Raw genomic sequence first — 15,511 nt, forward strand, 5'->3', positions numbered from 1 at the left:
TTTTTTTTTTTTTTTCTTACCCCCGACCCTCCCTGTGTTCCCCCAGTCTTCTCTGCAGAGGCCATGGAGGACGAAGAGAGACAGAAGAAACTGGAAGCCGGCAAAGCGAAGGTAAGAGAACCGGAGGCTGCTGGGCCCGTGGTGGGAGGCGGTGGCTGGAAAGGGGTGGGAGAGGGCCTGGGAAGCGGAGATCGCAGTCCCGGTTCGCTGCCCGGGAGGGAGGTGCTGCAGGACCTGAATTTTCCCCTTGCCCTTTTCTCTCGTTTTTTCCAATTAAAAAAGCCTGGTATTAACTACCTAGCAGAGGATACTTCCGTGATGATTGGGTGGTGTGGCTCCTTTCTTTTGAATGCCCAAATTAAGCCCCCTCCTTTGCTGTATTGCTGTAAGCTGGTATTTATTGCTTCTAAATCTCCAGCTTTTCAGTTTTAGGGAGTTCCCTGGGTAGTGCAGGCATTGTGCTTTTCAGGGTGGGGATTTAGAGCTTTTCTTTATTTGGTGGGGGATTTGTACGCTGATCATCAGCTTAGCTTTCTTTGGTGGCACGCTGGCACTCTTGGATATGTGATTGGCCTGTGACAGCTGCCTTAGCAGTGGCTTGAGTGTGCCACAAGTGCCAGTTGTGAAGTTCGCATTAGGGGTGTTTTTAGAACGTAGCTTTGTATATTTGTGTTTGGAGGTCTTTGTCACGGCATGCGCTTTTGTGTTGTGTGGAATGTTAATGCAGTCTGTGAATGGAACTACGGGGGACGAAAGGTCCCATATTCTAAGCAACACCTATAGAATGAATTCCTTCTTTAAAGAATTGAATTGTCATGTTTGTCTCTGTGAGTCCCTATTTTATGACTCTGTGAAAGAAAAAAAAAACCTGTAAAACAGACAAGATTGTGCACACGTATTATTTACTGGGCTTCGTGAAAAATTTAATATAGACCAGATTAAATCAGATAGCATATTTCTTTTAAAAATTACATATTCGAGTATATCTTGTAGCTGGCCTCAAAGGACCCTTTCCTCCTATGACGACATTAGCTTTCATAGATTATATTCTATCTTATTAGAGATAATTGTTAGCATTCATACTTGGACCACAATTAAATTATAACATAGTTAACTGTTTTTTTCTTTCTTCCTCTCCGTGTCTCCCCAAAAATAAAACAAAGGAAAGGGGATCCATGATTTCAGTAATCATTGAAGGGCCATACCACAGAGATGCCGTTGTAGATGCTCAACACAAGTTTCTTAAATGAATATGCATGTAAACTAGCTTCCTATTTCTGAAATATAGTTGGCTTTCCCATAAGTTTCTTCTATCTAAGACCAAAGCTTAAGCGCTTTTACGTTACCGCGTAGGAGGGAAAGGGGAATCATGACACCTTCAGAAGGAGTTAGTTACATTTCTTTAACCTGAGGGTCTGAGCAAGCTCTGAATCCAAGAAGGTGGAGGTAAAATGTGTGCCTCCTTTGAAAGCGTGGATATTCTATTAGACATTTTGTTAATTCAAAATTTGTATTGCCTGCCCCCAGAAGTATCTTTCTTAAAGATATATGTAAAGCAGTCTTACAAAACATTGTTTACTTTGGACAAGGCATATAATAATGAATTTATTTAAATTGATGTGGCAAAAAAAAAATTCTAGTTTGTATGTGTGTTTTTGTCCTTGTAGGTTAACATTTTTTTCTTTTAATATTCACTTTTATTGTAGAAGACTATCATCTTCTAGAGTTGAGCCCAATTTTTCTAGTCAGAAATCTGTCACATTTATAAGATAAGATGTTTGTTGGAACATGAGCTGTATAATGTAGAAACACTGAATCAAGGTTCAAAGAGAATATTAGAATAAATGGTTTTTTCAGCCATAGCTTGTAAATTCAGTGGAATATTATACAGCCATTAAGATTATGAAGACCTAGAATATGGAAAATAGATTAAAAACAGCATCATTAAACTAGTGTATACATTATTTTGTTATAGAAACTTGTGTGCTTTTAGATTAGGACTTAAAAATTTTGTACTGTAAAGCCATTTAGCAAACCTATATTGAACTCCTGTTTTATACTGAGTTGGAAGTTTAGAGGTGGTGATAGTCTCTGTTCTCAAGTTGCTTACAGTTTTGTGGGAGAGACGGACATTGAGTAAGAAGTACAGTGAAAGAGAAGGAACAGCAGAATTTCAGATGAGTTTTTTCATTTGTAAAAGTACGTTAATGTTGCTACCTTGTTTTTCAGACTGCTTTACAAAAGAAGGCTCTTGATATTAATGCAGCCAGGCAAGGTGCCTACTACATAGTAGGTTCTCAATAAGTATTTGCTTAATGAATGAATTAGCAAAATGACTATAAGTCATTCATGGTACTACTTTACTAACAAGTTGTAATTTAATAACAGTAATCCATAATTCTCTTAATTGGGAATTGTTATTGCTGGCATCAGAAATCACGTAAAATGATCATTCCCAAAACTTATTTAGAAACTTTGTTTTCTAAATGGCTTGTTTATTTATTGGACTTAAATATTGTATTTGATAATCTGGTTTTATCAATCACAACTTCTAAATTTTTTTCTTAGTATTTGGTAAGCTGGTCATTGAAAAATTTCCTTTTTGTATCTATTTTTTTTTTTATGTTTATTTTTGAGACAGAGAGCTTGAGCTGGAGAGGGGCACAGAGAGAGGGAGACAAAGAATCTGAAATAGGCTCCAGGCTCTGAGCTGTCAGCACAGAGCCTGCTCAACACAGGGCTGGAACCCATGAACCATGAGATCATGAACTGAGCCGAAGTCGGACCCTTAACCAACCAAGCCCCTCCTATTTGTTTCTAGACTTTATAAATGATTATTTTTATGATTTGAATGCAGTATAGTCTGCTTTATAAAATATTTTGTAATAACCAAAATCTGCAGTGGTAGAATAAATTCTGGTATACATAGCCATTAAAATATTACTACTAAGACTTTCTGAGTTGGGAAAATGTCCATAAATAATGCTAGGTTAATAAAAATGTTACTATAAAAGTATATGTACATATGTTTATGTGAAGACCTCTAAAAAATACAGTGATAAAAATGATGGTTATCTCTTTTATGGTGGGTTATTGGCAATTTTGTTTTCTTTACACTTTAGTATTTTCCAAATTATAATATATTTCTTTTAAGATCAGTAAAACATGTTTAAATGCCATTTTTAAATACAATAAAAGCTTATCAAATACAGTATGAGGAAGAACTTGTTATATGGTTATTATAGAGAATAAAAAAAACTTAGCAGAATAACTAGGTTCCCTAAGGGCGCTACTTTGGTGTAGTTCTGCAACTTTAGTTCTTTATTGTTGCTTGTATTACATATTTGGGAGCCTACAGTATATGACCTGCACAGACTGCCTTTCTATTTCGTAGTTCTTTTTTCCTTGCTGTCTATTGTCATTGCCATGGTCATGCTCCTCTTGCCTTGCTTTATCTGATCTGCCTTTCCCCCTAATTTGCTATTTTAGATTTGCTGTGATTAGACAACCCAGTAAGTGAGTTTGATAGAATGGTTTATAAAAATCAAAATCATTGAAGCCCAGTGAGTGGGCTTTAGGACAGTTCAGTTTTTCTACTACTTGTTGATTTTTTTGGTTGCTGTTGAGTCCTCAGCTACTTCCTCCGCGTTAATGTAGCAAGAAGCCTGACCGATGGAGATGAGAGACATTACTGTATTATTAAGTAAATATTTTCAGAGCTGGACTAACCCCATTTACAGGGTGCTAACGGGGATGGCACTACATAGGCTGTCCTTGTGTTAAACTACTTTAAGTGGCTTCCATTTTTTTCCCAGCAAAATTATTTACATTGTTAGTATAAAGAAGACATTGTAGGGGTGCCTGGGTGACTCATTTGGTTAAGTGTCCAACTTCTGCTCAGCTCATGATCTGATGGTTTATGAGTTCGAGCCCTGCGTTGGGCTCTGTGCTGACAGCTCAGAGCCTTGTGCCTACTTCGGTTTCTGTGTGTGTGTCTCTCGCTGCCTCTCCTCTGCTTGTGCTGTGTCTCTCAAAAATAAAAGAACGTTAAAAAATAAAAAAGGAAAGTAATTGCAATATTAGTGAACAAAATTAGAGGGCAGTTGTGTATTTAATATTAATATTCTGTAAATTCACATTGGGTATACTTGTTAATATAGCAGAATTCAGTAAAACCAAAGTTTTGCTATTCCGCATTGTATATAATTATCATTATTTGGTGAATAATTATTATTACTATTATTTAATGTTTCTTTTTGAGAGAGACTGAGTGCAAGTGGAAGAGGGAGAGACAGAATTGGAAGCATGCTCCAGGCTGTCAGCATGGAGCCCCAGGTGGGGCTTGAACTCACGAACTGTGAGATCATGACCTGAGTCAAAGTCGGACCCTTAAATTGACTAAGCCACCCAGGCACCCTGATTTGGTGAAAAATTATTAAAATTTTTGCCTCTTGCACTCAGTAAGTAGTAATTATATGATTTTTATTTGTTTAATGAGCATTTTGAAAAGTAGTGCCAATTGTATGCAAAAAAGGACCATGTTCTCTACAAGCTGTATATTAGGTTATTGAAAGCTGGACTTTTCAGGGGCGCCTGGGTGGTTCAGTCAGTTTAGCATCTGGCTTTGGCTCAGGTCATGATCTCACAGTTCGTGGGTTCGAGCCCTGCGTCGGGCTCTGTGCTGACAGCTAGCTCAGAGCCTGGAGCCTGCTTCAGATTCTGTACCTCCCTCCCTCCCTCCCTCCCTCCCTCCCTCTCTCTCTCTCTCTCTCTCTCTCTCTCTCTCTCTCTCTCTCTCACCCTCCCCTGCTTGTGCTGTCCCTCTCTGTCTCTCAAAAATAAATAAAAAAACATTAAGAAAAGAAAGCTGGACTTTTCAATTACTATTTCCACTCTGAAAATAAAGTTACTTATGGCATAAAATTGTTCTCTGCATATTTCAGATACTCTACTCCACTACTAATAAAGTTGCTCTTCTTCCTTGTTTCTTTGAAACTTCTTTTCTTTTTCCTTTCCCCTTCCCCTTCCCGAGTAACCTCTACACCCAACATGGGGCTTGAACTCGTGTCATGAGTGAGCCAGCTAGGCACCCCAAAACCTTCTAGTTTTTTATTCTTACATGTGACACAGTTTACTTAGCTCTCAAAGTAGAGACAGCAATTTGATACTTTCATCATATTTTTTTATATTGTCATTTATTGCAACAGTTGTGCATTGTCTGTTACTTAAAAACTAATTCATGACCTTCAGCCTTTGTTGAAAAGCAAAATAGCATTTTTAGGTTATGTGCCTTAAGAGGAATAAATAATATGGAGGAACGAATGGGTAGAATAAGCTGCTTAAAACGTATAATGAAGAAAGATTTCTAAGGCAAATGCAAGAAATGTCAGGAATCAGATGACAGATCCAATGAAGAGAGATTTAACAAGGAGGTCCCTGGTGTCTGTCTGTGAAACTGAAAGTTGAATGAGCACATGGAAGAGAGGAAGTGAAAAAAATAGGATATACCCAAGTGATTAGAATATGACCAGATTGGGCAGAAATTATTTTTACTAACAAAAACACTTTTTATTTTAATATATAAAGGTTGTAGGAAGAGCTAAACTATGTCTGCAAAATATCTATTATAGACCTACTGATTATTGAAATGTAAACAAATTTTTAATATGGAACTAGAAAAAGTTCTTATGGTAAATTATTAAACGTTAAATATTGATAAACATTATTTATGTTTAAGATTCCAAAAAAGCTGAAATTAGTCATTTCATTGGTTAGCATCTCTTTTAAAACTTGAATTTGGAAAAGCTTCAGAATTTTAAAAAGTTTATTTATAGAGGCTGTTTTGCATCTGGGGTGTGCATGTGTGAGAATCTATACTACTACTATTTGGCATACTAGAAAAGGCACTAGGACTTTGGACACATTTATTTGCTCTTCAGCTGACATTTTTGAACGCCTACAGTTGCAACTATGGGCATTTGCTTAGCAAGCATTATTTAAATTATCACAAATTCTGTACTTGATGAATCTCAACAGATGTGGTGAAGAATAAATGAGATAGTGATTGAGGACTTTTTGAGTTCTTGTGCTAGATACAGAAAAGCTGTAATTTTAAAATTTAGATGAAATTCACATAACGAAAATTAACCATCCTAAAACAAACAATTCCGGGGCATTTAGTAAATACACAGTTTGCAAACACCAGTTCCATCTAGTTCCAAAACACTTTTATCATTCCAGAGTAAAACCTTGTACCCATTAAGCAGAAACTCTTCATTCCCTCCTTTTACCGTTCCTCAGCAGCTACCAATCTACTTTCTGTTTCTATGTGTGTACCTATTCCAGGTATTTCATATACATGGACTCCTATAATGTTTGACCCTTACCGTCTGACTTTTTTTTACTTGGTATAATATTTTCAGGGTTCATACATGTTGTAGTATGCCTCAGTACCTCATTCCCTTTTAATAAAGGATAATAATCCTTTTTATGTAGCATTTCCTACATTTTGTTTATTCACCCATTGATGGGCGTTTGAATTGTTGCCACCACTTGACTATTATGAATAATAGCACTGCAATGAGCATTGATATATAAGTATTTGAGTACCTGATTTTCATTTCTCTTGAGTATATACCTAGGAGTGGAATTACTGGATCATAAGTTAATTCTGTGGTTCTTTTTTAAGGAATTGTCAAAGTGGTTTTCCAAGGCAGCTGTACCATTTTACATGACCACCAGCAGGGTTCTAATTTCTCCGTAGGGGCACCTGGGTGACTTAGTCAGTTAAGCATCTGACCTTAGCTCAAATCATGATCTTGTGGTCCATGGATTCAAGCCCTGCGTCAGGCTCTGGGCTGACAACTCAGAGTCTGGAGCCTGCTTCAGATTCTGTGTCGCCTTCTCTCTTTGCCCCTCCCCCACTCATGTTCTGTCTCTCAAAATAAAAAATAAACCTTAAAAAATTTTAATTTCTCCATATACTTGCCAACACTTGTTTTCTGTTTGTTATTTTAAATGTTTATTTTGAAGGAGAGAGAACATGGATGGGGGAGAGGCAGAGAGAGAATCCTAAGCAGGCTGCCCACTGTCAGCACAGAGCCTAATGTGGGGCTTCATCTCTGAACTGTGAGATCATTACCTGAGCTGAAATCAGGAGTCAGATACCTAACCAACCATGCCACCTAGGCGTCCCTGTTTTCTGTCTTTTTAGTATTTATTTATTAAAAAAACTTTTTTTTACATTTATTTATTTTTGAGAGACAAAGTAAGAGCACACACGGAGGAGGGTCAGAGAGAGAAGAAAGCACAGAATCTGAAGCAGGCTCCAGGCTCTGACCAAACATTCGGCACAGAGCTCAATGCGGGGCTTGAACCCACAAACTGTGAGATCATGACCTGAGCTGAATGAAGTCAGATGCTCAACCTACTGAGCCACCCAGGTGTCCCGACTGTCTTTTTAATTATAGCCATTATAATGGGTGGGAAGTGGTATCTCATTTGTTTTGATTTGTGATTTCCTTCCTAGTGTTTGAGGATATTGAGCATATTTTCATGTACTTTCTGGCCATTTGTCTATCTTCTTTGGAGAAATGTCTATTCTAAAGCCCTTTGTTTTTTAATTGAGTTGTTGCCAATTGTTATATAATATAATATTATACTTATATTTATATGCCTTTTTTTCTACATACAGAGAGAGAGCGTGAGAATACATGTGCTTTGGCAGACAGTAGAGGGGCAGACAGAGAGACATACATTTCAGTAGGATCATCTTTCACCTTTTTGTTGTTGTTGTTGTTTAATTATTTTGAGAGAGAGAAAGTATGAGTAGGGGAGGGAGGGAGAGAGAGAGAGAGAGTGAGAGTCCTAGGCAGGCTCCACACTGTTTGCTTAGTTAGAGCTCAATGTGGGGCTTGAACTCATGAACCCTGAGATCATGACCTGAGCCAGAGTTGGATGTTTAACTGACTGGACACCTAGATGTCCCCTTCTTGCTTTTTTTTTTTTTTAAGCCTTCTGGGCTCCTCCAAAATTTAAACTGTTGCTTCCTTTGAATAATAAGTTCTTGGTGAGTTGATGAGAGCATGATGCTGAAGTTTGATTTCTGTATGGGCCAGTGATTCATTCCATTCCATGACCAGCTGTTTTTCAAGTGCATGCAGTTGGTCCAGGAGGCACCTGTTGGGGTTTTGGCTTGATCATTACAAATCCATTTTCACTGTGGGAACAAAATAACCTAGTCTTGTTTAGTAACAAAAGGGCCTGTCATTTTCATATGTGAACACAATTGATCTGTATCAATAATTTCACTAGTATAAGAATTTCCCTTTTACTATTAGTGTTTTTGTGGTAATAGTAATCAAAATATACTTAGGGTACTTCATCTTGTATCTTGTATGCTGCATAAAGTTTAGGTTGATTTGTACATGGATTTGACACTATTCATTGTTCCAGAAGTTTTCATATGTTATTTGTTTTTTGCCTAGGTTATTTATTTAAATCTGATTTATTAAATCATTTTGTACAGTGAAAAAGTCCTCTATCCTTTTTGTTCATGAACAATATTGTGTTTGTTTTAAGTTACCATCAGGGTTATGATTGTTATTGTGGCATATACTTTTCACTTAGATTTTTATGTGGTCTGTTTTTCTGTTAAGTCTTTTTTCCTCCCTTTTAAGGGATCATTTCTTAAAGCCCCCAATGTTACTATTTTGACTAGTAAAAACTGTACTAAACTTTACAATATAAAATCCTAATCTGTAAAAATTTGAATTTGTAAATTGTATTGATTGAATATGTTCTCTGATTTACAGTTCTCTGAAAAACAGGATATAAAATCTAGAATCATTTTCCTTTTTTCCCGTTTTTGATAGTGAACACACTTCAAAGTTCCTTGTTCACTGCGAATCACTTACTATGGTCTTTGTGATTAAGCTGTATTTACTCCTCAGGAGTCTCACATTTATTCAAATTGATATTGCCTTATTGTTTCCCCAGGGAAGATTATATAGTTATGGGACAGTTGTAACTATAAATATTTGTTCTCTATATTTATCAAGAATCAAATTTAACATATGAAAGTATGTGAGGGAGATGTAGAGGATTGCGATGGACGTAGGGCAGTGGTCCCAGTTAATTAGCATACCATTTCTGGTCTGTTGATTGTGCATGTGTATGTTGGTTTCTTAAGTCAAATAGATGCGTACATACTCTAAAGGGCAAGATACTAGAAAATGTGTAAAAACTGTATTAGCAAATGTCTGCTGGAAGTTTATATATGAAATAATGGGTTTTGGCTAAAAGTTATGGAAACTATTTTCTCTTCTTAGACAACTTGAGAATATTAGAAATATTTTTAGGTAAATATTTGACATTTACCAAATTAATATGTAAATTTTAATTTGCATAAATTTCTTTCATAATGGAAATATTTGTCTAAGCGTTTTTATTCAGTGACTTCCCTTTAACAAGAGCTGTCACTTTTCCGCTTCAACAAATAGCACTTTTTGTAATAGAGTTTGAAAAGAAGAGAATTTGGGGTGTGTGTGTATATGTGTATATGTGTAATGCATGTGTGTATGTATGTACATATGTATGTGTATACACATATATGTATGTATATACATTTTTATATACGTATGTATTTTTTAGTTGAGAAGAGTATATATTAAACGTTTTTTTAAGTTTATTTTTTGAGAGAGACTGAGACAGTGTGCGCGGGGGGAGGGGCAGAGAGAGAGCATCTCAAGCAAACTCACACTTGTCAGAGGTGGGGCTCGAGACCGTGTGAGATTTCTTAAGTCAAATAGTGAGATCATGACCTGATGCGAAACCAAGAGTCAGACTCTTAACCTCCTGAGCCATCCAGGAGCTCCAAGAAGAGTATATAATTTTAAAATTTAAAAGATAAAATCCAATATAAGTAATTTTAATAGGCCTCAGGGTTTTAATCTTAAGACAGAAGAGTCTATATACAGTCTCTTTTTCCTTTAGGATTTGAATTTAAACTTAAAAAAATTTTTTTTGTTTATTTTTGAGAGAGAGAGAGTAACCAGAGGAGGAGTAGAGAGAGAGGGAGAGATAATCCCAGCAGGCTTCATGCAGTCAGCACAGAGCCGGCCTTGGGGCTGGATCCCGTGAACTGTGAGATCATGACGTGAACTGAAATCAAGAGTTGGAGGCCTAACTGACTGAGCCACCCAGGCACCCCAGAATTTAAACTTTTTCAGTATTCTAGAGTTCTTTTCTATCTTATGTGCCATCATACTTCTGAGGCCTAGTAGTTTATACCTATTCAGAAAACATCTCACTTGAGGGGTGCCTGGGTGACTCAGTCAGTTAAGCGTCCAGCTTCAGCTCAGATCACGATCTTATGGTTCGTAGGTTCGAGCCTCGCGTCAGGCTCTGTACTGATAGCTCAGAGCCTGGAGCCTGCTTCAGAGTCTGTGTCTCCCTCTCTCTTTCTGCTCACACTGTCTCTCTCCATCTCTCAAAAATAAATAAAAAGCATAAAAAGAAAAAAGAAAACATCTCAGTTGAAAACTAAGATCCTTTTAAGTACCCTGTGATTGTTTTCCTATATCCTGCAAACTCATAACCTGATCCTGTTGTTTTTTATTTTTTATTCAAAATCTGTCTCATACCTAGCCTTTTTCTTTCCATTCTAACACCATTCAATTGGTTCCCAGTGAAACCAGGCCGACTTTGCTTCAGCTTGTATTTGGTTTCCCTGCACTCTCCTTTACCTTTCAGATCCAAAGAGTCTCCATATTCTGTAGGTTTTACCATCTAAATATTTCTTGATTTATCCCCACTTGTGTTTCTCATCTCTCACTTGGACATTGGGAAGGTTGACAGTGGAAGAAGGAATATAAGTTCAGTAATAGTAGCTACTAATTATTGAGTACTATCTAATGCTAGTAGACATACTAAGGATTTTATATTTATTACCTCAATACTTAAAACTGTTTAAGAGCTGTGGATACTGTTACTATCCCTATTTTATAGGTGGAAAAATTCGAGAGTTTAAGTCATCTGCACACTCATAGTGGCAGAACAAGGATTCATACCCAGTCTGTCTGACCCAAGAGATTGTGTCCTTAACTTCAACCCTACATGGCCTTTTAAAATTTTTTTTAAGTTTATTTTGAGAAAGAGCTGGGTACTAAGGGGGAGGGGCAGGGGGAACAGCAGAGAGAGGAGAGAATCCCAGGCAGGCTCTGTGCAGTCAGCACAGAGCCTAATGTGGGCTTGATCTCACAAACCCATGAGATCATGACCTGAACTGAAATCACTAGTCAGATTCTTAACCCACTGAGCCACCCAGGTGCCATGGTAATTTGTTGTGAAGGGTAAGGAAGATGCTATCATCTGAATGTATTAATGTATTACCCCCCCCCCCCCACCAATCCATATGTTGAGATCCTAACCCTCAGGGTGGTAGTCTTGGGAGGCAGGGCCTTTGGGAAGTGATTAGGTCACGAGGGCAGAGCTAAGAGGACAGAGAGAAGTAGGCGAGTTCGAGTGAAATGGGTGTCTGAGATGGGCCCCTGAGTGGCTCAGTCAGTTAAGCCTCTCACTTGAGCTCAGGTCATGATCTTGTGGTCTGTGAGTTCGAGCCCCACGTTGGGCTCTGTGCTGACAGCTCAGGGCCTGGAGCCTGCCCCTCTCCCACTCATGCTCTATCTCTCAAAAATGAATAAACATTACAAAAAGAAATTAAAAGAAGAGTGTTTGAGATCGGAAATGTGGATATGTTTCGAGGGGAACAAATGTTTGAGTACGGTGAAGGTAAGTTTTGGATCTGTTGAGTTGGGCATGCATTTGGGGCATCCTAGAGGAATGGGCCAGTGTAAAATTGAGTATGTGCCTGTAGCTGAAGGCAGAACCCCATGCTAGAGGTGAATATTTGGTTTAAAGATACTTGCTTGCACTCTGAGAACGAGGCGTTCACTCGGGAAGAAGACTAATGCAGACTGAGTTGAATCCTGTGGAAGCACCCGTGTTTAAAAGGCAAGTGAAGAAGTTATCTGCGCAGACCCTGAGATACAAACTGTTCACAAAGCTAGGAGTTGATGATGTCTGTGAAATGGAGAAGACAGAGTTTCAAGGAAGGAGGAGTAACATTAGTCAAAAATGAGCAATCGAGTGTAATGGAGACTTGAAAAGTGACCTTTAGCTTTAGCAGCAGTTGGTCAGAAAGGGAAATGTAGAATTCAGATTGGGAAATGAATGGAAATCAGGTGATGTATACTACCTAACTTTTCAAAATTTTTACTGTGAAAAGCAGTGTAATTGTAGTGGTTATGAGCTTGGACTAGGCCAGTCCATCTGGAATCAAATTACAGCTCTGCCATTTTTTTTAGCTTTGTGAATTTAGGCAAGTTACTTAACCTCTCTGTGCCCCTGCTCCCCATCTGGAAAGTGAGGATGGTAATAGTACTGTCTTGGGCTCATTATGAGAACTCAGCTTACATGCATAAAGCACTTAGAATACTGTCAGATTATGAAAGGTGTTCGAGAAGTATTAGCTGTCGTCCTCTTCATGCTAGAGCCTGGAAGATCAAGCTATATAGCAGAAAATTAGACTCAAGACGTTGGCTGGAATCAGCTAATGAGAAGCCATAGGTGTTACTTAAAGTAGTATGGATTTTTTTTTCCTAAAAGTAGTGAAAAACTGTTAGAAGAATGCATATTTAGTATGTTTAACCACCGAAGAGATTATTCCTTTCCAAAAATTATATCCCCTAGTCAGGTATGTTGCCACCAGGTGGCAGTTCTGTGATTGTTATACGGATGAAGCAGTAAAACCATTTTTTAGAAAAATATAACATATTGACTTGATTAACATAGCTAAATGGAAATACCCTAATTCTAGTAGGGCTGTTGTATTCTCAAAAACCTGAGGTAATGTAAGTGAAGGAGAGAAAATAGAGGGTTATTTTAAAGGTAGATTTCAAAGGAAGGTAAATGAAGTGTAGTTGGGCTTAATGGGTGGCTGAAAGGCATTTGGAACCAGTGCTGTTCTCTACACCATCTCTTTCACAGCATCTGATTCTCCTCCTCCTGCAGGTCAGCTTCTTTCGCCTGTACGTTAGTTTACACGTGACCAAAAATTGTAGGATGGGTCATCAAGTCTTTCTATTTAATGAGGTTGTTTTTCACTACAGTTTTTAAAAAGAAGGGGAGAGAACATTTATTTAAGGAGTGTAAGCATATTTCTTGACAGAATAAGTATCTAGCCTAGTGGTTCCCAAACTTTGCTGCATAACAGAAGCACCTGGGAAGCTTCCAACAATTTTGAATCCTAGGTCACACTCCTTCCCCAAATCAGAATATCTGGGGTAAGAGCCAGTACTCACTATTTTTTTTTTTTAAAGATCCTCAATATGCAGTAAAGTTTCAGTTCCAGAAGCATCGCCACTTTCTGTGAATCTGCAGCATTGAGTGATTATACATCATAAACTCTCATAAGCCAGTTACTTTCCTTGGTGTGCAACTGAAGAAATAGGAGAACTGGATACAGAGAAAAATATTTCAGTCTGCAACATGACTAGTAGGTTTATCATGTAAATTGTACTTTATGGTTGATTTCAGGAATATTTAGATTTTTATGATTATCATATCATACACTGATGTTAGAATCCTTCATATAAGATGTCTCTCCCCTCTGTTACCTTCCTGGACATCTTTCTTATCTCCTTGTTCTCTAATTCCAGAAGAATAGAGTAGACCTCCCTCTCCTTCATCAAACTAGAGTGTGAGGAGAGACAGGAGTGTCATGGATGGTAGGAGCTATGTGCACTGACTAATTTCCTCAGAAGGACGTTCTACATATTTTAAAAATACCTAAGTCAATTATCTTTCACCTACAAAAGAATAAATATAAAATGTATAGATAAAATAAATGATTTAGAAAACTACCTTTATACTTATCACCCAGCTTAAGAAATATGTATATTCAGATACATTTGAAACTTTTCCCAGTCTGATCTCACTCCCTTCCTATCTCAGTCACTACAATTCTGAATTTTATCATTGCCTGTCTTTTTTCGTCACATATGTGTACATAAGCAATTTGTTCATGCTGCTTTTGAGCTTAATGGTATCATGTTGCAGGCAGTCTTTAGTGATGAACTTTATGTTCAGTGTTAACGTAGAGTGTGTTCTCTCCTACGTATAATATTCTATTCTAGGAATTTGCCTTAGTGTCAATGAACGTTTGGGTGGTTTCCACCTTTTTTTTTCTTTTTTCTTTCTTTTCTTTTCTTTTTACCACTGTTGCTGCTGTGTTAACTTTTGCCCATCTTCTGATGTCCAGCATGTGCCAAGGGTCTTGATGTGTGCAGAGATTGTGATCCTAAGATCTGTCAGTTCTTGGGGAGTAGTGACTGTGTTGGGGAATGTGGTAGGAAGAGGAACTGAAGCCAAGAGCAACGTTTGTAATATTTGTGTCTTTATTACATATCTCCGTACATCACAGAAATGATCTCTGACAGATGTCCTTCAGAGTTGTTGATGAATACTGAATACCTGGTGGGATGGGCCATTGAACCGACTAGATATAGCAGGGTTTTTTTATTATTAAGTTGATAATACTGCAAAAAGAAGATGTATCAGAATAGTAGTCTCTAACTTGTGGCTTATAAATGAAACCTCAAGTGATAAACTGGCATGTATTTATGTTGCTGAGAGAAATAGTATCTGTTACAGCATACCCTGATTTAAGAATTCTACTTTGTAAGAACTGTACATTTCTTTTTTTTATTTTTAAAGAGATTAAACTTTGTAATATAGAGAGACTAGATAAGATCAGGGCAAAGTGCCATTCTTCTCACTGTTAATTGTTAATAACTGAGGTGACAGTGAAAAGAAGCAAAGGCAGCTGGAGAGTGAACAGTGAAGATGTAATGACCTGTCCGTGTTGGCAGTCGCGCTTATGAGGTGTAGTAACAGTGTGTGGAGAGGCTGCTGAAAGTGGCGAGGTCCCGGGGCAGCATAGTCCTGGAGTTCTGCCTTCTTTCTGCTTTTTGGGATGAGAGTTGTGGTGGGTGTGTGTTTGTATTATACCCTTATTTAAAAAGGTGATATTAGGGGCAGCTGCGTGGCTCAGTAGGTTACGTGTCCGACTCTTGGTTTTGGCTCAGGTGAGTTTGAGCCTCTCATCATGCTCTGTGCTGATAGCATTGAGCTTGCTTGGGATTCTCTCTTCCCTTTCTCTCTGCCCTTCCCCTGCTTGCACGCACGCTCTCTCAAAATAAATAAACTTTTTAAAAAAGGTGATATTAATTTAATTAGTGAATATTCTTTACACCCTGTGGGGGAGGGAGGCAAAGATCTTACAAAGAAGAAAACAATCACCCATAGTCTGAACCCACAAGTATTCACTCTTAGTTTGATGATTCTTTGTTTCTTTGTATATTTTTAAACTTATCTTGAATCATACTCTTTATGCAACTCGGGCTTGTTTTCCCTTGACTTTGTTTTGAGAGCATTTTCTCACATTAAAAAT

General features: G+C 37.8%; 1 protein-coding gene across 4 annotated transcripts in view; it reads left to right on the plus strand.

Moving 5' to 3' along the window:
- The window catches only part of AKAP9 (A-kinase anchoring protein 9), a 150,175-nt gene that overhangs the window by 502 nt on the left and 134,162 nt on the right, over window positions 1-15,511 (plus strand). For 3 of the 4 annotated variants that reach the window (XM_029928788.1, XM_029928797.1, XM_029928803.1), the window contains exon 1: window positions 13-111. In XM_029928788.1, the coding sequence (XP_029784648.1) occupies window positions 64-111 (48 nt within the window). In that variant the 5' untranslated portion in view covers window positions 13-63. Of the gene's footprint in view, window positions 1-12; window positions 112-15,511 lie in introns of those variants that run through there. The other variant, XM_029928795.1, reaches the window with a different exon arrangement.

The sequence above is a fragment of the Suricata suricatta genome, chromosome 2 (genome assembly GCF_006229205.1).
Source record: "Suricata suricatta isolate VVHF042 chromosome 2, meerkat_22Aug2017_6uvM2_HiC, whole genome shotgun sequence".
Taxonomy (NCBI): domain Eukaryota; kingdom Metazoa; phylum Chordata; class Mammalia; order Carnivora; family Herpestidae; genus Suricata; species Suricata suricatta.